This window comes from Pelodiscus sinensis, chromosome 27 (assembly GCF_052426305.1).
Source record: "Pelodiscus sinensis isolate ZL-2025 chromosome 27, ASM5242630v1, whole genome shotgun sequence".
Taxonomy (NCBI): domain Eukaryota; kingdom Metazoa; phylum Chordata; order Testudines; family Trionychidae; genus Pelodiscus; species Pelodiscus sinensis.
The window spans coordinates 12,075,866-12,099,934 of record NC_143078.1 but is presented as its reverse complement, the minus strand read 5'-3'; the positions used below and the strand labels follow the sequence as shown (position 1 = coordinate 12,099,934).

The window sequence follows — 24,069 nt, the reverse complement described above, 5'->3', positions numbered from 1 at the left end:
CAGCCGGGGGCTAAAACACACCGAAGCTCAGCTCTGCGATGCTCTATATTCCCCACCGATTGCTTCTCCCTGCACATGGTGCAACATCCCTGGGAGGGGGGAGGATGGGGTCACCCCGTTCCACAGACCCCATCAGCCCCTGCTGGGCAGCACAAGCCCTGGCAGTTTTGCAGCCCTGTTTAGGAACACAACGGAGGCCGGATTCCTGTTTACGTGGGACTGGCAGGGTGGGCAATGCATTACTCCCCTGGTACGAAGGCAGATGAAATTCTGCCAGCACGAAGGCTTACGTGCTCCCGGCATGTGCCCATGCGCACGCTGCCCGGGGTTGGACTTCCAGGTTAGCCTCTAGGCCCAGACGTGAGGGCGTAATTCCTTCACTCACCATGCATTTTGGCATCTGTGTAGTTCTAGTGCGTCTCTCCCTAACTCAGCCCCTGCTGCCTCCCTCAACCAGGGCTAGGAACAAGTGTCCATAAAACAACAGACATTCTCCTGTTTCCCCTTAAACTTTAACATGGATTCACAGCCTGGGGGGGGGGGGGAGGTGTGTGCGTTAGGGATGTAATAGTGTAACCAGTTAACTGATAAACATGAGCTTGTTGGTTACCATAATGGTTACACACCAGCTCCCGGCCCCACTCCTGGGGAGCAGGGTGTGGGAACAAGGGAGCAGGCTTGGGAGCCGGTACATTCCGGGAGCTAGCTTAAAAGCCAATTCCCAGTGCGCACCGGTTCCTGGGGAGCCAGCTGCCACCTCTAAACCCTCAAGTATACTCTCTGGCTACGTCTACACGATGAGTTTTCTCAGCAAAAAATATGCTAATGAGGGACTCATTTGCATGATTTATCTCATTGGCATATTTTCTGCCGATCTGTTTTGCGCTAGGGGTTTTTGCACAAAAACAAGCAGTGTGGATGTTTTCTTTTTGCACAAAACCCCCTTTTCCCACAAGATCGGTAAACCTCCTTTTTTGGGGCATAAGGATCTTGCGGAAAAAGGGTTTTTGGCACAAAAGAAAACATTCACACTGCTTGTTTTTGCGCAAAAACCCCAGCGAAAAAAATGGAGCAGCAGAAAATATGCAAATGAGATTGCAACTCTCACAAATGAGTCCCTCGTTAGCATATTTTTTGCTGAGAAAACTCGTCGTGTAGACGTAGCCTCTCCGTATGTATCAGGGGCAGCAGTGTGTAGCCACTAAGAATTTTTAATGGTTACACCGTTACTTTAGTTAACTGTATTTTAACATCCTGTGTGTGTGTGTGTATTCCAGCATAGCCCACATGGCTTTTAATAGCCAGCCCCTTGCAAACTTGCTGCCTCCGCAGGAGGGTGAGAGCCTCTCTCCGGCCTTTCTAGGGAAGCAGGCTAACATGCCCATCTTACCATTCCGCCTGCGAGGGAAGGGGAGAGCAAATACACGAGCCCAGCACATTTCTTGGAAGCTGCTGCGTCTCAGCTCCACCTGCAGAGGGAGGATGCGATGCCTTTTGGAACTACCTGCTACAGGTTTGCAATCCCTGCATTTCCGGAGCAGCCGGCTCTGCCTGGGGGTCTTCTGTATTGATTATCTTGGAGCTCAAAAGATTCTGGGTTTGGCTCCTGTGGAGCAGCCGAAAGACTTGAAGGAGGGGCTGCCCCGTGGCCACCATGCTGTCGGGGAGAGAGGCAGGTGGTTTATTCTTTGTCTTATGTCAGTGCCACAGCAGCTGTGGGGCAGGGGATGGTCGCTTGGGTCTGTTTGTACAGCACCTAGTGCAATGGGATTCTGATCTGTGACCGGAACTTCTAGGTGCAAACGTGGTATAAATAGCCTGCGGCCCGTCGTGCGGTTTGGGTTTACGCAGGCTCAACATGCGGCCCATGGGTAGGATCCTTTGACCATGGCCTCCACTGGGAACACGCTCCACAACCACGAGTCAATAGAATGGTCTTCTGTTGAGATGCATTTTAGTAGTTAAATTCCTGGACTGTCATTGCTCATTAATTGCTCCCGCCCCCGCATCCAACCATACCCCCTGCCACCTGCAACCATGAGCTTGCTGGCCTGGAACACCTCATCACAGGGTGCTAGCAATTCTCCACCAATCCAGCTCAGTTATTCCTCGCTGCATGGCTGGGGCACTTGTCTGGTCTCGCTAGTGCCTGCCTATTTGACACGTGGGGGTGCTCTTAGGAGGGCTGGGTTCTCTCTGCCTCCTGTTCTCATAAGAATGCAAGAACGGCCATACTAGGTCAGATCAAAGCCCACTATCCTGTCTTCCTGCAATGTCCAGTGCCAGATGCCCCAGAAGGAGTGAATAGACTAGGTAATCATCAAATATCTCTCTCCTGTTATCCATTTCAAGCCCCTGACAAACGGAGGTCAGGGACACCGTTCCTGGAGCCTCCCTGCTGCACCCAACCCCCACCTTGGCTTAGCCATTCTGGCTAATAAAGTATTGATGAACCTAACCTCCATGAATTTATCTAGTTCTTTTTTTAACTCTTTTAAAGTCCTCGTCTTCACAACTTCCTCTGGCAAGGAGTTCCACAGGTTGACTGTGCGCTGTGTGAAGAAAAACTTCCTTTTGTTCATTTTAAACCTGCTACCTATTAATTTCATTTGGTGACCCCCTAGTTCTTATGTTATGGGAACAAGTAAATAACTTTTTCTTATTCACTTTCTCCACACCCGTCATGATTTTATAGACCTCTATCATATCTCCCCTTAGTCTCTGTTCATTTTCTAAGATGAAAAGTCCCAGTCTTTTTAATCTCTCTTCATATGGGACCCGTTCTAAACCCCTAATCATTTTTGTTACCCTTTTCTGAACCTTTTCTAATGCCAATATGTCTTTTTTGAGATGAGACTACCACATCTGTACGCAGTATTCGAGATGTGGGCATAGCATGGTTTTATACAGAGGCAATAAGATGTTCTCTGTCTTATTCTCTATCCCTTTTTTAATGATTCCTAACATCGTTTGCTTTTTTGACTGTCGCTGCACACTGCGTAGGTGTTTTCAGAGAACTGTCCACAAGGACTCCAAGATCCCTCTCTTGAGTGGATATAGCTAAATTAGTCCCCATCATTTTGTCCCTCGAAAGCAGCCTGTACAGCTCCCAGCATGCCTGGTGGCTTAGGATGCTTAGAGACTTGCCAGTTCTCCTCCTCCCCCCGCCTCCCACCGGCTGCAACAGCCGCCGCCGCCCACTCGCCTTTTGTTTTATGGATCCATTTCTCGTTTGACCCAGTTAGTGGTGCCATCTGGTGCCTCCCTCCATGTACGCAAAGAGGATTACGCAGCAGCCAGCGGGGGAAGGGAACTGGTGCAGAGGGGCTTGCCTTCCTCTCCTGGCTAAGCCGAGGTGGGGGCTGGGTGCCGTGGGGAGGCTCCAGGCATGGACTCCCCAGCTCCATGTGAGGCATGGAAGATAACTGCTGGCATGTTAGTGTATCTCTCCATGCAGTGCAGAGGGCTGACCAGGCTACTCCAGGCTGCTACAGGAACAACCCTGTGCACGTTGCTCTCTGTTCATTATCTAAGCTTGCTCCTTCCTCCCAGGGAGAGAGGAGATGCCCATTAGCTCTGTGTTATGGGGGAAACTGAGGCACGGAGAGGTGGATTTGTTTTCAGTGCCCTGCCCCAGGTAATGGAATGAGTGGCTGAGCCTGGAAAACAAGCCAGTCCCGTCACCCTCCCCCACTAGACAACATTTCCTCCCAACAGATAGCTTTATTCACTACTTACACACAGCCACTAGTGTGGAAGGCAGTGGCTGTTCGTCAGGGCATAGCAACAGAACAGGACAGGACAGGAAGTGGGGTGTGGCAGAGCCAGTGACTTCAAGAAGGCAGAAGAGGTGTTTGGTCAGCTTGCTTCGGCTCTTGCAAACAGTGCGACTGCATGGTTAGTGGTTCCAGAAGAGCAGGAATTTGGATTTATGTCTCACGTGAAAATGTGGCGTGGTGCTTCCTAATGATGCACTGTGAGACCCAGGAGATGTGCTAAAGCAGCATGAATTGGGGGAAAATATTCTCAGCACATTTCTCTTTGAATTCCACTGTCATTTATCTGCCTTTGACATTTTTTTCGTGTCCGTTCCTCTGTCACTTCAGGGCACATGTTTCACTCACATGTGTACAAGGAGAAGACACATCTGGATGCATGTTTAAGGCACTAAAGTCAGGAGATCTGGGTTTGATTCTTGATACCGCCACAGGCTTCCTGGGTGACCTTGGGCAAGTCACTTGATGTCTCCATGTCTAATAGGGGCAATACTTTCTTTCTTTCCCCTTGGTCATTTAGGTTGCTTTGGGGGCAGAGATTCTCTCTTAGCATGTATTTGTACAGCACAATCTCAGCCGGATTATAGTAATACACAGTGAATAATTGTAAATTGCTCACAAAAGAGAGCTACGAAGCTTGAATATTTGCCAAAGGCACTGGTAACATTTGCCATTTATGTGATGTTTGGCTAGTTACATAAATTGTCCAACCAAGGAATGGGAACAATACCCCCATGTCATTACGATCACTCGCCAGGGCCGTGCAAATGATCACCGCTAGCAAAGCAGCCGCGAGCCATAGGCCAAGTCTGTTTCCCTGCAGCCGTTTGCAAATCAGGAAGGTTAGCTAATGAATTTGAGAATTTCATGGACAATGGGGCAGCGCAGCCTGCCAAAGTTCTTGATTAAATCATTCATTGTGAATTACTTGCTGTCAGATGCTGATGGGATGAATTGTGCAACTTGTCGAATTGCCAGCAGCACCTCATGCAGCACCCGGAGGGCATCAGCAGCCCTGGCCCAGCAGTTCGAACTTGGTAGAACTAGCTGAGATCTTCCCAGATAGTCTGGTCAACTTTCTCTTTCATTCCTGTGACCCTGCAGAAGCTGGGGGGAGGTTGCAGAGATGTGCACGTGATAAGGGAAGTAACAGTTTGCAAGAACCATGTAAACTTGGCCACCGCTAGTGGAAGCAACCAGCCCCTGCAACATACAGCTGGAGAGAGGCAGGGTGAATTGTGTGCATCAGACTGTTGCTGGCTCAGTTTCCAGTAGAGGCCAATGTTCAGAGCAGCCCAATGGTTCAGCCAGGCTGCTCTTGTGTCTCTAGCAGCAGCATATTGCAGGTATTTCAAAGGACAGTGGGCGGGAGGGAATAAACACAAGGTACCAGACCAGTGGCCCAATATACCATGAATTCCCAAAGAGAACCCTGACTCCAGCTGGAGAGCAGCTTTTGCCTTGAAGCATGAGAATGGAAAGTCTGGTCATCTTGGCCATGGTGCCTGCAGATGCTGTTGCTATTCTGATGCTCTTCATTCACACTAGTGAGAAGGGACCGAAAGGCATCTGACCGGTAACAAGTTACACAAGTGGCAGGGCTATGGAGAAGACAGAGAATCAGGCTCCCTCTTTTTTTTTTTTTTTTTTTTTTGCATTCTCTTAAATCATTTGCCCCTCTCATACCCTGCAGCAGTGAGTTCCCCAGGCTAATGATGTGGGGTCTGAAATAGTTACACATAAACTTGGAAGGATTAGATTTTTATGGATAAATGTTGGTAAAGGTCGATGTTGCTGTCCAGCCGCACACTGCCAAAACAGTATTTCCAGCTATCATCATCACAAAGCTTGGCTAAGTAAGGAAGATGCTGCTTGGAAACTTACTAGGGATTGATTTGAGGATAAGTATTTGGTATATTTTATCATGAGAGGTTGATAATTTGTGCTTTAAAAGATTTTAACCTTGAATCGCAGTGCCTCCTGTGATTAAATAATTACTGTCTCATGGCCAGAATTTCATGCAACTGTGAAAATGTAAATCGATAAGTAAATGCTTAAAAATAAACATCCATCGTATCTGTCAAAATCATGAGAAAACAAAAATTGAATTCTGCCAAGCCACCTAGGATGGGGTTCTGAGCTGCTGCTGTTTTCATGTATAACAGTAATTCCCTGCTTTTAATCTTAAGACTTCCTCCTCTGTCAGTATTTTCCACTTTCCCATCTTAAATTTGACACTAAATTTGGGATCAGGCATAGCTTGAAATATCAGTTATTGTCCCATCCACACTGTGCGTGCGTGCGTGTGTAATAAGCTCACATACCTGCTCAAGAAGACACATGGCATTTCCATTCTCACCTGCTAGTGCTGTGTTTGCCTTCTTGACATGCACATTAAGGTCAGAATAACCAAGTGCCACAGTCCTGTCTACACTGTAATCTCTAGCATCTATAACACAATAATCCTTCCAGGTGGATAAACTTGGTTGCTCTGAAGAATAGGTAGAATTGAGACAGGCTCTCAAACCATGACATGACCGTGGATGGGGGATATTATCCCTGTTTACCACAGGGAAACTGAGGCACAGCAGTGAGGTATCACACTGGCAGAGCTGGAGCTGTGGTTAGCTAACCCACTTCTCCTGTTCATTAACCTTGAGACTATGCTGCTGCCCTTTCTCCAGTTGCTTTTCCTGTCCTGCCTACGCTTGCCAGTGCTAATGCCTTGAATACAGGCTCCTTGTGGCTGGCGCTCTGCCTTATGCACTTGTAGGTTTGGAAGTATCTGACCATGAGCCAATGAGTGCTATAGCAAAAGTGTTGAGACATCTCTCTGGGGGGTAAAGCTGGTAATGTGCTGGGGGGCACTGGAGGAGCTCCCCTTTCCTCGGCGGTTGCAGGGCACGCTCACATAGGGAATGATAGACTGGCACATCCTGGGATTTCAACTGGACAGACTTTGCAAGCCCAGGTGGCTGCTGGAGGTAGGTGGCCTCCTCCCCCCCCCAGCCTGGATCCTGGGAATGCCGTTATCATCCAGAGAGACTTCCATCTCCCACGGGAGCTGTAACCCGCTCTGGTCTGACGTCAGAGCGAGAATTGCATTCAGTGCGGGAGCCAAAGAGAAGCATAACAACATGGTGGCAGGAGAAGCAGGAGTCTGAAGTGAGGTCCCCAGATCCCTACCAGGGCACACAAACAAGTGGCCTGATTTCCAACACTCCGCACTTGATGGCAGTCATGGGGCTCGGTGGTGATTAGCCCCTCTGGAAATCAGCTCACTTCTGTACAGAGAAGGCTTTAGGTGCACAATTTTAAACACCCAAATTTGAAGACTTCATCTTCGATTCATCTTGGTTGCTCTGCAGCATAAATACAACTGAGACAGGCTCTCAAACTATAACACAACCTTGGATGGGGGGGTATTATCCCTGTTTACCACAGGGAAACTGAGGCACAGCAATGAAGTATCATACAGACTAGTGTGAGACACACCCCCCAGGGCTTTGCTGTCACGAACTCTGCACTGGCCTGATTTGGAAAGGGGTGTGGAGCCCTCTACCTGTATTAACTTCAGCGAGAGTCAGGGGCATGCAGCTTCTTGGAAAATGGGCCCAAATCAGCCTTGGACAGCTTTGCCCCCCAGGCAGACTTAGCTCTGGGCCATTGCAGGCTTCTGGCTGTCCTGTGAACATCTCCCATGTTACTGGATCTGGTGATAACACGATAGTCGGCTGTTGTGGTTAAAGCAGGGTGCAGAAAGGATGGAACAAGGTATTAGCAAAGTTCACCATTTTGGGACTGTGGCTGCTGCTGGGTTAAGTGTGCTGGATGCAGCGGCGTTGCAGCTGGACCTGAGGATGCGCTATGAGTTTCTGTGCAAGGAGGCTCAGGGGTGTGGCACAGAGCAGTGAGGTGATCTGTGCTCCGGAGCTTAGGAGACATGATATGGAGCCGTATGGACTATTGGGCCTTATGTGGCACTGGGCCCTGGAGATCGGTTGTTAGGGCACAGGATGGGGCCTCAGAGCCTGCTGGGGGGATCATACCCCTCATGGTGCCAAGTTCATCATGTGGTGGATGGGACTGCCTGGGCTTGGCACCCCCAGCCCTGGTGTAACAAGCGGCCGTGCCTCTGAGAAACGCATGGCACGGTGCCTGGGAGCAAGCACCCCTCCTAGTGCCCCCTGCCTGGCTGGAGCCAGCTGGCTGCTGCCCGGGCCCTGGACAAACCTGTTCCCCGCTATGGGCACAGGCTGCCCGCTCCTCCCCGGCATCCCCAAAGATGTGGCCGGCTGGGGGGGGGAGGGCAGCGCCCTGGCAGATGGCATGAACCTGATGGCACCTCCCCATTGGAACCCCCCCCTTAGCAGGCTACTGGGGCAACAGAGCCAACCAGCCCCCCTCTCCCCCGGCCTTCATCCCGTCCTCCTCCTCCCTGCCCTGGCCCCCATCCCTGCCTAGCTCCGCTCTCCCTCCACCAGCTGGCTAGTCGGGGCCGCGAGACGCTGCTGCCCCCTGCCGGCTCCCTGGCGTCCCTGCAGCCTCCCCGCCTGCCGGGCGCGGCTCCTCCCCCTGCCCGGCATGGGCTGAGGCCCCGCCCCGCCCCGCCGCGGCCGGCTGTCAGTCACGCGCCTTTGGGCCTTCCGGATGGGAGGGGCGCGCGGGGTCGTGCGGCAGGTAAGGGGCCGGCGCTGCCCGGGGCGCGTGGCGCACAGAGGTGGGGGCGCGCGGCCGGGGATGCAGCCAGCAGCAAAGCCGGGCCGGGGGGATGCAGCACGGCGGGGCGGGAAGGATTTGGCAGGGCATATGAAGCGGGCTGGGGGTGGCTGCCAAGGGAGAGGGTCTGGGGTGGTTGCAAAGGGAGAGGGAGCAGGGTGGGAGCCGGCAGGGCAAAGGGAGGGGTCTGGGGTGGTTGCAAAGGGAGAGGGAGCAGGGTGGGAGCCGGCAGGGCAAAGGGAGGGGTCTGGGGTGGTTGCAAAGGGAGAGGGAGCAGGGTGGGAGCCGGCAGGGCAAAGGGAGGGTCTGGGGTGGTTGCAAAGGGAGAGGGAGCAGGGTGGGAGCCGGCAGGGCAAAGGGAGGGTCTGGGGTGGTTGCAAAGGGAGAGGGAGCAGGGTGGGAGCCGGCAGGGCAAAGGGAGGGGTCTGGGGTGGTTGCAAAGGGAGAGGGAGCAGGGTGGGAGCCGGCAGGGCAAAGGGAGGGGTCTGGGGTGGTTGCAAAGGGAGAGGGAGCAGGGTGGGAGCCGGCAGGGCAAAGGGAGGGTCTGGGGTGGTTGCAAAGGGAGAGGGAGCAGGGTGGGAGCCGGCAGGGCAAAGGGAGGGTCTGGGGTGGTTGCAAAGGGAGAGGGAGCAGGGTGGGAGCTGGCAGGGCAAAGGGAGGGGTCTGTGGTGGTTGCAAAGGGAGAGGGAGCAGGGTGGGAGCCGGCAGGGCAAAGGGAGGGGTCTGTGGTGGTTGCAAAGGGAGAGGGAGCAGGGTGGGAGCCGGCAGGGCAAAGGGAGGGGTCTGTGGTGGTTGCAAAGGGAGAGGGAGCAGGGTGGGAGCCGGCAGGGCAAAGGGAGGGTCTGGGGTGGTTGCAAAGGGAGAGGGAGCAGGGTGGGAGCCGGCAGGGCAAAGGGAGGGGTCTGGGGTGGTTGCAAAGGGAGAGGGAGCAGGGTGGGAGCCGGCAGGGCAAAGGGAGGGGTCTGGGGTGGTTGCAAAGGGAGAGGGAGCAGGGTGGGAGCCGGCAGGGCAAAGGGAGGGGTCTGTGGTGGTTGCAAAGGGAGAGGGAGCAGGGTGGGAGCCGGCAGGGCAAAGGGAGGGGTCTGGGGTGGTTGCAAAGGGAGAGGGAGCAGGGTGGGAGCCGGCAGGGCAAAGGGAGGGTCTGTGGTGGTTGCAAAGGGAGAGGGAGCAGGGTGGAGGGAGGGTCAGGGGGACTGTGGCAGGGAGAGGGGGCAGGGCGGTGCAGGGGGTAAGAAGTGGAGAGGGTGGTCAGACCTGGGGAACCCCAGATTCCCTCTGGGGCCGGTAGCAGTACTGCAGGGGGGTGGGCTAGGGAAAGCATAGCAAGTGAAGCGCAGCAAAGGGCAGGAATTGCACGTGAGCTGGCAGAGTGTTCTTGCAGGGCTTGAGTTTGAACCGGTGCCTTTCCTTCCTCAGGACCTAGCTCTAGGGCTTCCCACGAGGTGATGAAAGCATCTCGGGAGTGACTCCTTGTCAGCAGCCACTGTTACACCCACTGCCCAAGCACTGTGGAATTTGTGGTGGTGAGCCATGCGCTACCAATGCGGGGACCTGGGAGGGGGTGCTGTGTGATGTGTACAGGGGTGGAGAGCACTACTGGTAAACTGGGGGAGCCACTGCTGGTTACATTATAAAGTCCCCAGTAACTCCACAGGTAACTACTGTGCTAAACATCTAATTGATTCCTCACTGTGTGTGCAGGCCCTGATCCAGCAATCCACACCACCATGCCAGCAGATCTCTGCTATTGGGGGTCAATAGGCCCACTCCTGTGCTGAGCTTGTTGAAATGCTTTTAGAGCGTTATTCATTGCATTGTTTTATGCTTGGATAATGCAGGCCACCTCCTATGTTACCGTTTTACCTTTTTGTTGCCTTTGAATACAGGGAGACTCCATGCCTATCCACTATAGTGCTTGTTTCCGTTGGCCTATTGTATCAGAGGCAGCAGCTGGCTCCCTAAGAGTGGGGTGGCAGGTGGGAGCCGGCTCCTGGTGCATACTGGCTGCCAGCCTTACTTCTGGGGAACTGACTTTATACTGCAGTATAAGCTTTATACCGTAGAGTTTGTAGCTTAGTGTAACCACTAAGATTTTTAGTGGTTACATGGTTGCCTAATGAATAGCTCTTTAACATCCCTAGACTGAATGCTGCCCCTCATGCAGACTTTATATTTGTTCTTTCTTTGATGGGCTTCTCCTCCCCCTCTCCCCCAAATCTGAAATAAGCCTTCCAGGTTTGTAAGCCATTTGTGCTCTGTGTGGGTAATACAGAACCACAGAACTGTAGGGATGGAAGAACGTGTTCCATCCCCCTATGCTGCAGCATAGGGTTCGATGTCAGGATGGCGGTCGGTTTCTAGTAGAGTGCCCCAAGGTTCGGTTCTAGGACCGGTTTTGTTCAATATCTTTATTAATGACCTGGATGAGGGGATAGATTGCACCCTCAGCAAGTTTGCAGATGACACTAAGCTAGGGGGAGAGGTAGATACGCTTCAGGGCAGAGATAGGGTCCAGAGTGACTTAGACAAATTGGAGGATTGGGCCACTAGAAATCTCATGAGATTCAACAAAGACAAGTGTAGAGTCCTGCACTTGGGACGGAAGAATCCCAAGCATAGTTACAGGCTGGGGACCAACCGGTTAAGTAGTAGTTCTGCAGAAAAGGACCTGGGGGTTACAGTGGATGAGAAGCTAGATATGAGTCAACAGTGTGCCCTTGTAGCCAAGAAGGCTAATGGCATATTGGGGTGCATTAAGAGGAGCATTGCCAGCAGATCCAGAGATGTCATTATTCCCCTTTATTCGGCTTTGGTGAGGCCACATCTGGAGTATTGTGTCCAGTTCTGGGCCCCCCACTACAAAAAGGATGCGGAAGCATTGGAGAGGGTCCAGCGGAGGGCAACCAAAATGATTAGGGGTCTGGAGCATATGACCTATGAGGAGAGGCTGAGGGACTTGGGTCTGTTTAGTCTGCAGAAGAGAAGAGTGAGGGGAGATTTGATAGCAGCCTTCAACTTCCTGAAGGGAGGTTCCAAAGAGGATGGAGAGAGGCTGTTCTCAGTAGTGACAGATGGCAGAACAAGGAGCAATGGTCTCAAGTTGTGGTGGGAGAGGTCCAGATTGGATATTAGGAAAAACTATTTTACTAGGAGGGTAGTGAAGCACTGGAATGGGTTACCTAGGGAAGTAGTGGAGTCTCCATCCCTAGAGGTGTTTAAGTCTCGGCTTGACAAAGCCCTGGCCGGGTTGATTTAGATGGGATTGGTCCTGCCTAGAGCGGGGGGCTGGACTTGACGACCTTCTGAGGTCTCTTCCAGTTCTATGATTCTATGATAAGGGGATGGTTGGATGAAATAACATGATCTTGGTAACTAATTGACCATTCATTATCAGTTGGAAATAGGTCAATGGAGGGATGATAGGAGTTGCTATTGGGAACTTTCTGGGTGCCTGGCTGGTGAGTCTTGCCCACATGCTCAGGGTTTAGCTGATCGCCATATTTGGGGTCAGGAAGGAATTTTCCTCCAGGGTTGATTGGCAGAGGCCCTGGAGGTTTTTCGCCTTCCTCTGTAGCATTGGGCACAGATCACAGCTGAAGGACTCTCTGCATGTTGGGGCCTTCAAAGTATTTGAAGGCTTCAATATCTGAGACCTAGGTGAGAGGATTATTCTAAGAGGGGTGGGCGAGATTCTGTGGCCTGCACTGTGCAGGGGGTCAGACTAGATGATCATAATGGTCCCTTCTGACCTTAAAGTCTATGAGTCTATGAGTCTATGAGCAGGGATAAATAAATCGTGTATACCAGGATACCATGCCGTAGATCAGTGGTGCCCAACCCGTGGGTCATGACCCCCGAGGGGGTTGCAGCTGTTTTCCTGGCGGGTCGTGGCACTTTGATCCAGCTGGCCAGGGGCTGGGCCCGGCTGCATGTGGCACTTTGATCTGGCTAGCTAGGAGCTGGGCCCAGCCGTTGGTGACCCCCGCAGTGCAGGGGTCGCGAATGAAAAAAGGTTGCGCGCTACTGCCCTAGATTAGCACTGTAGGGTTTGAGCTGCTGGAGAGGAATGTTTGCATCCAAGCACAACAATATTTTTTAGGACTGTTCTGCTCCCTTCCCCCGAATCTGGCTCTCGACTGACTGTGGGCATCCCTTCAAGGGTGGAGAGACCAGATGGTGGATTGGAAGCTCTTTGGGTCAGGCACCATGTTTTTTGTATGGCACCTTACATAGAGGGGAGCATGGCCATCACGAGGTGCTGCAGTAATACAAATGATAAACAGTGATGGGGCCTGGAATGAGGCCTGCTCCTGCTGGCCATTGGGTAATTCCCTGTAGTGGATAAAGGCCCATTGTGCTCTTCTGAGATGTATCCGCATGGCTGTCCGGTGCTTAAGGGCCTCCAGGCATTTCCTGACTGCAGAAGGCTCAGGGATCTGCTCCTGAGCCAAGATCTGGCCTCTGCTGTCAATTCCAGTGTGTGTCTTTATTCATCTCAAGGGCGTCTTTGTATGTGCTGCATATTGCAAACTCGTGCTCGGAGATGGCAGAGTTTCTTTCGTGGATTAAGTAGTCTGGGGAGGTCTCTGCACCAGCGTCACAGAAGAGGGATTTGAGACAAAGCTGCAGTTTTTTACATCCCCCCCAACTGATGCATTATTAGTATGAATTATTTGTATTGCTACTGCATCTAGGGTTCACAGTGCTAGGGGCTGTAAGCCCTCTCTGCAGTGGTGCCCCCTTGTGGGTGTTTCTGTGAGAGCCGTGAGGCCATGAAGATGCATTGGCATTTTCTTGAGCCTTGCATAGTTATTGGTGTCAGGCTAATGCCTAGAGTTCCAGTTGAGATCAGGGCGCTGGTGCGCTAGGAGCTGTACATGCACATAGTGAGGAATGGTGCTTACAGTGTAAATGGAGGAGACAGATGAAGGGAGGAGAAACAAAGCATTATCATCCCCATCTTACAGGTGAGAAACTGAGGCACTAAGAAGGTGACTTGCCCAAGGTCATGCAGGAGTCAGTAGCCGTATAGGGAACTCAATAGTGATAGAAATGTAGCTATGTTAGTCTGGGGTAGCTGAAGCAAAATGCAGGACAATGTAGCACTTTAAAGACTAACAAGATGGTTTATTAGATGATGAGCTTTCGTGGGCCAGACCCACTTCCTCAGATCAAATAGTGGAAGAAAATAGTCACAATCATATATACCAAAGGATACAATTAAAAAAAATGAACACATATGAAAAGGACAAATCACATTTCAGAACAGGAGGGGGATGCAGGGGGGGGGGGGGGAGGAAGGAAGGTAAGTGTCTGTGATATTAGAGGTGGGGAGAGTGGGATGTTTGTGAGTTAATGGTATTAGAGGTGATAATTGGGAAAGCTATCTTGATAATGTGGCAGGAGCCTCACTGCAGTCTCTGCTCCTGCCGCAGCACTGCCAGCTGCAGCACTCACTCTGCTGCTGCATGGGGAAGTGGATGGAAGGGAATTTCCTGGGAACCTCAGTGGGCGGAGCTAAATAAAAGATGGAGGCGCGGCCTGGCAATGTGCCACGGCCCAGCAGACAGGGGTTCGCTTGGTGGTTGGGAACCACTGAGTTAATGGGTTAAATGATAGGTTAACCTAACCCATTGAGCAGGATCTGGGTGGGGGGCCGCTTCAGCCAGGCTGGAGCAGCCTGCAGGGCTCCCGCTCCCAGCCTCGCACTGGGGCTGGCTGCTGGCTCCAGGCCCCCATGTGAGGGCTGGGGCTGCTGCTGGCTCCCAGTTGCCGGTCCCCGCTGGAGCAGCTCCAGAGTAAGGGTGATGCTCACCGGTTAACCTTTCACATCCCTACCTAGCCCTGCAGGATGCTGTGTCCTTCTCTAGCTCCTTTTGTCTCAGCGCCTCGCAGGTGTTTCCAGGATGTCTGGCGTGAAGGGAGGCACATCACCCCCATTTTAACTGGGAGGGAAACGGAGAGGTGATTGGCCCAAATTTGCCCCAGGCTATCACTCAGATGTGGGCAGATTACTTCCTCCCCCTTGGTTTTTCTGCCTCTGGTTTTCCCTGTCTACCAGCAGTTAGTGAGGTCTGTGGCTGGGCCGTGCTCTCGGAGCGCAGCAATTGCCTAATACAGCGGTTCCCAACCTTTCCCAGACGGGGACCGACTCTGACAATCCAGGAAGACTTGGTGACCCAAGGCAATTCAAAAATGGGGGGAGGAGGGAGGACAGAGCCACCTGGGGAGACCCTTGGCGACCCTTTTGAAATGTAATGGCGACCCATAGAGGGGTCGTGACCCGTCGGTTGGGAAACCCTGGCCTAATAGATGGCGCAGGCCTGTTTTTCAATGGGCTGTTTCCCTGTGTAGCCTAGGGAGCATTTGTAAGTAGCCCCCTTGCCCATTTGTAGGTTTAAACAGGAAGGAGCCATCACCTGTTACTCCTCCCCTTGTCCCTAATGGGCATTGGGTGGGGCCCACGCAACCTGCTAGGCTACATACCAAAGCCCTGAATTTGTGTCCTTTGCTGGCCTGCTGTGGAACCCGATGTCGTGGTCAGTCTGTGACGGACTCACATCACACCCTGTGGTGCCGGTGTGGGGCGTCCCTTCCCCTCCTGCCTGGAATTTGGCAACTGAATGGGAGAAACCGATTTGCATCTGGAACGGGGAGCTTAAAATCCAAGCTCTTGTTCTGTTTACAGCTGAGAGGGTCGGCCGAGACGTTCTCTTCTCGATGAAGATCCGAGCCACCCGCCTGTCTCCCCTCGACCAGTTGCTTCCTATGCAATGAGTAACACGACCACTCCCAGCTCCGCCAGGACCTCCAGCGACTCCTTGGTCGGGTATGTCCTGGTGCCCTTCTTCCTCATCACCGTCGTCGGCATCGTCGTGGCCGTGGTAAGAGAGTTGCTTTTGTTTGGGGAGTTCAGCCGGCCCCTAGAGTGTATAGATGCCATCCCGGAGAGGAGTGGGGATTGGACAGCTCGGTTCTGTGTGTGGGGATCAAGCCTTTTCTCGCTTCTAGGTTGCTCGTTCAAGTCTGGGCATTGATCAAAATGGAGGCCTGCCTCTGTGGCCGCTGTCCCAGTGTGGCTCACACTACGGAAGTGATGGCCTCTTGTTGGGGGCTCCAGTAATGACCATAGGCCCCTCTTGCCCTTGGATGTGGCCTCTCCAGGTTGGGGCTGACCTACACTAGTGTGTGGTGAGCTTGAGTTGCTGCTGCCTATGCTGTGGCTCGAGCGGAGTGGGCCAAAGGGCCCCCAAGAGCCGAATCCGGCCCGTGGAGGCCCTGCTGCTCTGCTGTCCCCAGGCTGATTAGGGCCTGCGGGCGGGGGAGTGCGTGAAGCCTTCTCCGCTCTGCCACCACTCTGCGAGCAGCGCGAAGCCTCCCCCTGCCCTGCCAGGACATTGATGGCAGGAATGGGCTGAGCTTTGTTGCAACAGGCTTTTCCCAGGTGGCCAGCTCCCTGCTAACATCTGGTGCCAGCGTCTCCTAAGAGCTCTGCCTCCAGCATGTCCTGAAAATCTGGCTGCAGGTGCCTGGCGACCTCAGGCCAGAGGCTGTGGCCCATTGACAGGGGATGTTGTGTTGTGTGGGAAAGCCAGCGCTGCCACCATCCGGCTCTGTGAATGGGGGCCAGCCCCTCTCCTTAGCACGCGTCTCACTTTACATGTGACTGGGCTGTGTTCCTGCTCACGGAGTGCTTTTTCCCCCTTTGCAGATGATGTACATTCAGAAGAAGAGGAGGTAAGAGGGGGCGGGGACGTCTGGGTTTGCTTTAACTGGAGAACAGGGCGATGGTCCTACACTGTGCTTTTTTGTGATGGTACTGCCCGGAACTGCGTACCGTCACCTATTTCACCAGCCCACAGAAAAGGAATGGGATTGCCCCCTGCACGTACCGGCACCTGTTTTCCTGGGGCAGCTCAGCTACTGACAGAAGCCTGCTTGGGACGCACAGAATGTGTGTTTTTGTTGTTGTTTTCTGGCTTCCAGAGTGGCGCTGTGGCTGTTACAGGGGCTATGACCACTTTTTGGCCCCCAGCACAGTTTGTGTGGGGTGTTGTTTTTTTTTTTTCTCCTCAACAAGTTTGCCCCAGAGTACCGGCACCTTTTTTCTTACAAAAAAAGCACTGGTCCTTCAGCGTCTGCAGTGCTGACGGTCGCAAAGCAGAGACAGGTGTGCACGGGCCTTTGAGTGTCCAGGGAAGAACTCACTGGCTGCAGTCCCTTTATGTTCTGGGCCTTTCCCCTCATCCGGACTGGTGGTTGTGCGGGCGAAAGGAAGGGGGGTGTGTGCTTAGAAGGGATTTAAACCAGGCCTGGTGCAGCCGTGAGTGTCTTTCTCATGCGCAATGTCAGCAGGGCCAGACTGATGCAAAGCTCAGATGTGGGGAGGGCGAAATCAGGCCATTGTCGCCCGCTTCTGCCTCTGCCTCCTGGTGCCTCTGAGGGCCACTGGCTGCCTGCAGCCATGCCCTCTGTCCAGACGCTGCGATGCTGATCCCAGCTGGCCGCTCTGCCTCTCTCTTCCCCTATGCCTCATGGCAGAGCCTCCTTCCCCAGCAGCTGCCCGAGGCATCGGGCTGGCATAGCTAGGTCGGCCTCTGCTTGCGCAAGCATTCGGAAACTTGCCTCTTTCCCCAGCTCTAGCAGAGCGAGGGCCTCTTGGCCTTGCTGCCGTCCGCTGAAAGTCCGGCATTGCCCCGATTCCAAACCTGCCAGGCTCCGTTTACTCCCCAGCTTGCCACAAGCTGAGCGTTGGTGTGGACATGCCCGGGGGTGCAGTGAGATTGAACCTCCGTCCCCTTGGTTTTCCTGATTCACCTGCACTCATTGCCCCTCATTGGCCCTTTCCACAGGGAAACAAAAGGGACCTTGTGTGTCTGTCTCCTCCCCCCCCCCACACATGTTCTCTGTCCACCTTCTGGGGCAATCATAGACTCATAGCACACTAGAACTGGAAGGAACCGCGAGAGGTCATTGAGTCCAGTCCCCTGCCCTCACGGCAGGACCAAGCACCATCTGGACCATCCCTGACAGATGTCTCTAATCTGCTTTTAAATATCTCCAGTGATGGGGATTCCACAACCTTCCTAGGCAATTTATTCCAGTGTTTAACCACCCTGCTAGTTAGGAAGTTTTTCCCAATGTCCAATCTAAACCTCCCTTGCTGCAGTTTAAGCCCATTGCATCTTGTCCTAATGAATATCTTTCACCTAACTTGGATCCTGGGCTCTGTGATGCCCGATCCTTTGAGTGTGGCTGGGACCTCTGGTGGGAGAAGAGAGGGACTTAAATGTTGCACTATTTCCCTAGCCAAACTCCCATTGACATCACTATAACAATAGTTAGCCCTTCCGTTTATCCTAGTGCTCTGTCCCGCTGTCCTAGGTGCTCCAGTTGCCCAAGGAGCTTTCGACCCTGTGTAAGAGTAGAGGGGGTGAATCGAACACAGACGTGGGGGAAAGCACAAGGCAACAGCCAGATGGTAGCTTTGAATGAGGAAGGAGCGCTAGCTTTGCCCCTGGGATTAGACCTGTGATGAGATTTTCAAACAAATGTCTAGATCTCCTAGGTGGCTCTGGGAATTTCAGCCCTCCCTTCTGCTGACTGTGTGGGCCTATGGTCAGTGTCGCCCTTTGGTTTGGTGCGGGGCTGCGGGTTCCCAGACCAGCCTCACAGTCTCCTGTCTCTGCGCGTCAGGTTTGACAGGCTACGTCACCACCTGCTACCGATGTACAGCTATGACCCTGCGGAGGACCTGCATGAGGTTGAACAGGAACTGCTGGGGGATCCAGATGACACCAAGGTGAGCCACGTGGGTCCAGGGTCCCGCACGGGGGAGGCTGTGGGTAGGTGGCGTGAGTGGGCGCAGTGCCACTTGCAGCCAGTCTCTGTCGTCGGTAACGAGCTTTCAGGCAGGTGGGTTGATGGAGGGATGTGGGGAGGCACTTTACGGACCACCCCGGTTGCTCCTGCTGATGTTCCTCACCCTAAATCACCCGCTGAAACAATCTGCCCAAGAGAGCTCTGTGCATTCTGCTGTCTGGTGCAAGAGACGTGATGGCTGGGGTCTGAGCACAGGGCAGGGTGAATGCTTGAGTGACTTATGTGGATGAGTAACAACCTTTCAGTGCCAGAGTTGGTCTGTAAACACAGGATTAATCATGCTGCTTGCTGCTAGTGGATAAGTCCTAGAGGGCTGTTTGCAAACGAGAAGTTTAAAAGGGTCACCCTCAACTTGGCAAACCATATTTTTTTGCCTGAAACTTAGTATCTGGTATTATTACAGCTAACACCGGAGATCACTATCACCAAAATGTTAGCAGCAAAGTTGGGGATTGCGGTCCAGAATCTGCTTGATATGAGTTCCCGGTGTGACCTGCGGTGGCCAAAAGGGCTAATGGGAAGAGTCCTGCATGGATACAAAATTTGCATTCACATCTGCAAAAATGAACCCCAGATACTCTCATTGACCCCCACGGTTGTAGATGCCTGTGGATATAAAGCGGATAGCTGCAAACGTGCAGGGTTCTAGATACAAAAAAATTGTATCCGTATCCAGACCTGCCAAAACGAGCTGTGGATACCTGCATTGACATCTGCAGGTGTCTGCATCTGTGGATATAAAGCAGATATCTGCAGATTTGCAGGGCTCTATTAATGTGATCCTGGGATGCAGACACCAGGGCATTCCCAGGAGGAGCAGAGAGGTTCTGTTACCTTTGCTTTTGACACCAGTGCGACTTCTGAATCCTAGAGCTGGACGAGACCTCAGAAGGTCAAGTCCAGCCCCCTGCCCAAGGCAGGACCAATCCCAACTAAATCAACCCAGCCAGGGCTTTGTCAAGCTGAGACTTAAACACCTGCTGCAGTGTTGCATTCTGCTGCAATGCTAGGTGCTGCTCTGGTGCCCATAATTCAAGAAGGATGTTGATACATTAGAAAGGGTCCAGACATGAGAGAGCTCCAAGGGTCGTATAGTCATAGACTCCTGAAGCTCAATCTACTTTGCTTGACAAAGAGAAGGTTAAGGAATGACTGGCTTAAGGACAGTCCATAAGGTATCGACAGGCGCTCTTCCATCTAGCAGGATCCAAGGACTGGAAATTGAAGCGAAACAAATCCAGGCTGGAAAGATGTACATTTTTAACAGTGCGAGTAATTAACCATCGGAACACTTTACCAAGGGTTGTGGGGCATTCTCCAGCACGGATAACTTTTCTTCAGTGAAGACTGGATGTCTTTCTAGAAGGTCTCCTCTAGGAATTATTTGGAGGAAGTCATATGGACGTGATAAACACAGGGGTCTCTTCATGCATCAGAACCTATGGCTATTTGAAACAAATTGCCTTTTCTCTGTCAGCTTTTTATGTATGGTCACTTCCAAGGAGGTTTTCCTCTGTATAGTCAATTAGGCCCCAATCTTGCAAACATTTTATCATGTAACTCGTTGGGTTTATCAAATTACCTTTATGTTTGCAGCATTGGTCTTTCCTCTGCTGAAAAGAGCCCTAAACGTTTAACAAGGGAGCAGAAAAACTTGGCCATTTGCTTTTTAAAGTATTTTAACAAGAGATTCTCTTTAAGGGGCTCTGTCAGAAACAGGAACTTTTTTGCACTTGGTCCATTTAAAAAAAACAAAAAACCAAACCAAACCAGTTTGACCATGTTTCTTTACATATCACTGCTGATGCACAACACAAGTCATTGACTAGAAATGAAGCTGCTTTTTTTTTCTTTTTTTTAATCTGGCTTCAGGAAAACAATACTAAGAAATGCCCACTTGTTTCTCAGAAATGGGGCTTGGAAAACTCGGTCTGCTGTAACTAGAGCTTTGATCCATAATACTTCAGTGACTGTTCAAGATTTCCCCCTTCCTCATATTGATCATCCTGTGTTTTAAAGTACTCCTGTAGGGAAAGTAACCACTGGGTGAAAGGAGGCTGCACAGCTCAGGGAATAAGGCACTTAATTGTGGGTCAGAAAAGTGGAGTTCTGCGCTTAGCTCTGTAACTGACCTGCCTGGGTAGTCTCTGTTTTCCCCATCTGTGAAATGGGGATATCATCTGACTTTTGTAATGAGCTTTGAGAGCTACGGTTTAAAAGCCCTGTGTAATAATTTAGCATTTACAGTAAAACTCCAGTTGTTCAGCATCCAGTGGTCTGGCACTCCCGATTGTCCGGCACCAGCCGGAACCCGGAAGTGCTCTGGCCAGCTGGACAATTGGAGCTGCTCTTCCCCCCGCTTTCCCAAGTCCGCCGCTGGTCAGTTTCAAGCAGTGGCGGACTTGGGGAAGCTGGGGGCAGAGCAGCTGGAGTGCTGCCCACGCTGCACCGTTCCTCACTGACCCCCCCCCCCCCCACCCCAACCCCTCATAGCCCCCCTTCTGGTACTCCGGCATATCCAATAATCCGGCACCCCTTGGGTCCCAAAGGTGCCGGATTATCGGAAGTTTACTGTATTGTTGTTGTTCTGCACTTGAAATGCGTAGAACATTTTGAATCCGTAACTATTCAATGTAACCTGGCCCTAAACTGTTAAAAATGGCATCGTAAAAGAAATTAATTAATACTCCTGTAGATTACAAATAGAGATCAGATCTGACTTTCCACCATTTATGTTGCTTGCATTTCACTCTACTTGGATGACAAAAACAGGTCAATTTCCCACTGTTGTTTTTCACGTGGTAGCCCAAGGCTGCAGTGCTAGGGTTGCAAATTCAGCAGGGGAAATTTTCACTTAATTATGTTGATTTAAAAAAACAAAACAAAACCACCCGGTTTTCACAAAACCTAATGTGAGGCCTCAAGCTCCAGTTTAAAGGGGGCGATGGATGAGAGTTGAGAAGAGGCCAAGTGTTGTAGATAAACAACATCAGCCCTTTGGAAATTAGGTCAGTGACTCAGAGTGAATGTTTGTGGAGTGGCTGATTGCTGGGGACGTGTTAGCGCTGAAGTGATCACCAGCAAAGCTGCGTGATCTTGTTCAGGCCAGCTGTCCTAGGCACGAGTCTGATGCACCGGATCAAAACTAGAGGGAAATTTAGATCAAAAGGGTTCGAGTCTTGCCTCTTCCTACTCTGTTGTCTTAGTAAGTTCAGGACTATCCCAAAAAGTTGTTGACAAATCCACGCCTGGGGTGACGTGGTTAAATCAATCTATCTCCCAGCATTCTACGTTGGCGATTCTGTCAGCTTAACTATGTTCATACTCCTGAGGGATGTAACTAGATTGACCTAACTTGTAAACCGGCCCACAGCACCTTTCTGAGTTACATTGCTTTTGTGTAGCACTGCTAAGCTACTTTTGTGTAGCAAAAGCTACTTTTGTGTAGCATTGCTTTTGTTCAGATCCCGCCTGGTGAAATAGAGGTGTAGAATCAGTCCTGTTCCATGCAGGCAAATGTACCTGCTGCACAAAGCTAATTTGGAGCACCTTCTGTTGGCAAACTCAGCAGAGGCTGTAATTGGACTGGGTCAGAGAGACTGAATCCCTTGACCAGCGGAAGAAGCTGGTGACGTTTTCCCAGCAGTGGCCCACAATCTGCCTGTTCTGTGCACAGACAGACGGCTTGGGTCTGCTGGGCTGTGCTGGTTTTACGGGGTGGGGGAAAAAAATTCATTGAAAATAACTTGTTTGGGCAGGAAACGTGGCCTGTGATCCTGGGCTTCTGCTGAACTTTAAGGCATGTTCCGTGAGAGAAACTGACCACTCCAGCTGATCTGGCCTCTCTTGTTCCCTGCAATTGGGATATGCCGATTGCCACTATCTCCTTGCTAGCCAGACAGCATCCAGAGTGTCTCCTCCGGCTGTGGACCGATGGCCAGTGCATCAGCTCGTTTTCAGGTCATGGCACATGGTGTGGGGAAGGAGAATCAGCCCCCACCCAGTAATACAGGCAATGTGGGTTTTTTCACTGCCTCAGCGGAGGGACGTTGGGAATTCCTGAGTCCCACCCCCAGCTGTGATGGCAGTGCCTTCCACAGCTCTGGCAGGCTGCTTAATCTCTGCCTTGGTTGCCTGATCGACAGGTTAACCCCACCGTGCTTTTGTGTCTGGTTGGCAGGAGCGGGTACTCTGAAGGCACATAAACAGCGTGCTGTTTGTTGCAGGTGATGCAGGGCTGGGGTGGATACCAGCCCCAACGGACTCTGCTCATGGACATGAAAGCGTAACGCCACGTGGAGACCAGCGGCCGGGCGATGTACTCACCAGCTCCACCCTTCATCCGTTTGTGTTAACCTCGCATCCTCTCACGTGGGGTTCACTGGTAAAGCTCCGCCCTCCTCGTCACTCTCCCCGTTTTCTGCTCCTTTTCCATTACCAGGCATGGCAGGTGGGCGTTAACCCTGCCGCCTCAGCACTGCCAGACCCGCGCTGCAGCCCCTGAGTGTTCCTGCTGGCGAAGCACTGAAGGTATAGGCCAAGTTTGGGGTTTGCGCGCTTTGACCAGGAACAGGGTCTTTCTTCCTCCTGGTTCTGGATATAAAACCCTCTGAGCCTTTCCACACAGGCACCGAAGAGACTGTAGATCCTGAGTGTGTGTTGGTGAAACTTCATTGCTGGGTGGCTAAAGACTCAACCCCAATAAACCCAGTTTCTCAGCCTCCCCTTCAGTATAAGCCATTTAAAACTAACCTGGCTCTGGTGTTGCATATCTGCAGACTGCACAGAGACTAAACCTCCATGCTGCCTGTATATCTATGCACGTACTGGGGGTGTTAGCTTGCTACAGTGGGGGGGTGGGTCAGTCCCAGGCACTAACCTGATTATTGTGCGTCTGTTTGGGGACTGCTGTTGAATTGTGCAGCTGGGGACTCGAATACTTAATTTAATGGCGTCTTTGCTGTGATCTTGAACTAGCTGACAGTGAGGATGTTCCCTGCAGCCCTGCAAGTGGCCGTTCACATGGGTGCCTTCGAAGCAGTCACCTAAGGGCAGGGAGGGTCCAGTTTGGCTATGCAGTGAAAACAGGGTGTGTTTAACAGGGCAAAACTGTCTTTGCATTCAGCCAAGAGGCCTTATGTATTGACCAAGGAGGAGACCTCATCCTAGCACGAAAGCTATTGGATCGTAAAAGAACCCAACTCCGTAGGGATTCAGCAAGGGGGCTCTTTCTATGCTGTGGAGTTTTGTATTCACCGGTAGCGCCTCTCTTTGTTTTGTAAATAAAAAGGCACTGTGAGCGTGTGTGTGTCTGGCAAGAACTCCGTGGGCAGTGCTTGTCTTGCCACTTAAAGCAAGGAGGGCAGCTTGTGTGATGTTAACCCTTTGTCAGCTGCAGAGCTGGACTGGGAGGTCCTGACTGGAAAGGGACTGTGTCCTCCGAGCAGAACCCTCTGCCACCATCTGCCTCAAAGTCAGGGCCACTGGTGAGGGGCTAGTCCTGGGCTTGGCCCTGTCTGCTGAATCCCTTATGCCCAGTATGCTCCTCGCACTCCACTGCCCCTGCCCTTACTGCCATGGAGAGGGGTGCTAATACTGAGTGCTTCATGCCTGCCGGTTGCATGTGGCTGAGACTCAGTGCCAGATCTCTCCCCTCCCCAGCTGGGTGATCCTGGAGTAAAAAGGCCCTTTC

General features: G+C 52.1%; 1 protein-coding gene across 7 annotated transcripts in view; it reads left to right on the top strand.

Annotated features, from left to right (window-relative positions):
* SMIM29 (small integral membrane protein 29) overlaps positions 1 to 23,226 on the top strand; it is a 33,618-nt gene extending 10,392 nt beyond the window's left edge. For 2 of the 7 annotated variants that reach the window (XM_089773579.1, XM_075909875.2), the window contains exons 2-5: positions 15,184 to 15,379; positions 16,207 to 16,232; positions 18,192 to 18,297; positions 22,604 to 23,226. In XM_089773579.1, coding sequence (XP_089629705.1) covers positions 15,269 to 15,379; positions 16,207 to 16,232; positions 18,192 to 18,297; positions 22,604 to 22,666 — 306 coding nt within the window. In that variant the 5' untranslated portion in view covers positions 15,184 to 15,268 and the 3' untranslated portion in view covers positions 22,667 to 23,226. The other 5 variants (XM_075909877.2, XM_075909872.2, XM_075909874.2 and 2 more) reach the window with 5 other exon arrangements.
* Positions 23,227 to 24,069: the final 843 nt, after the last annotated feature.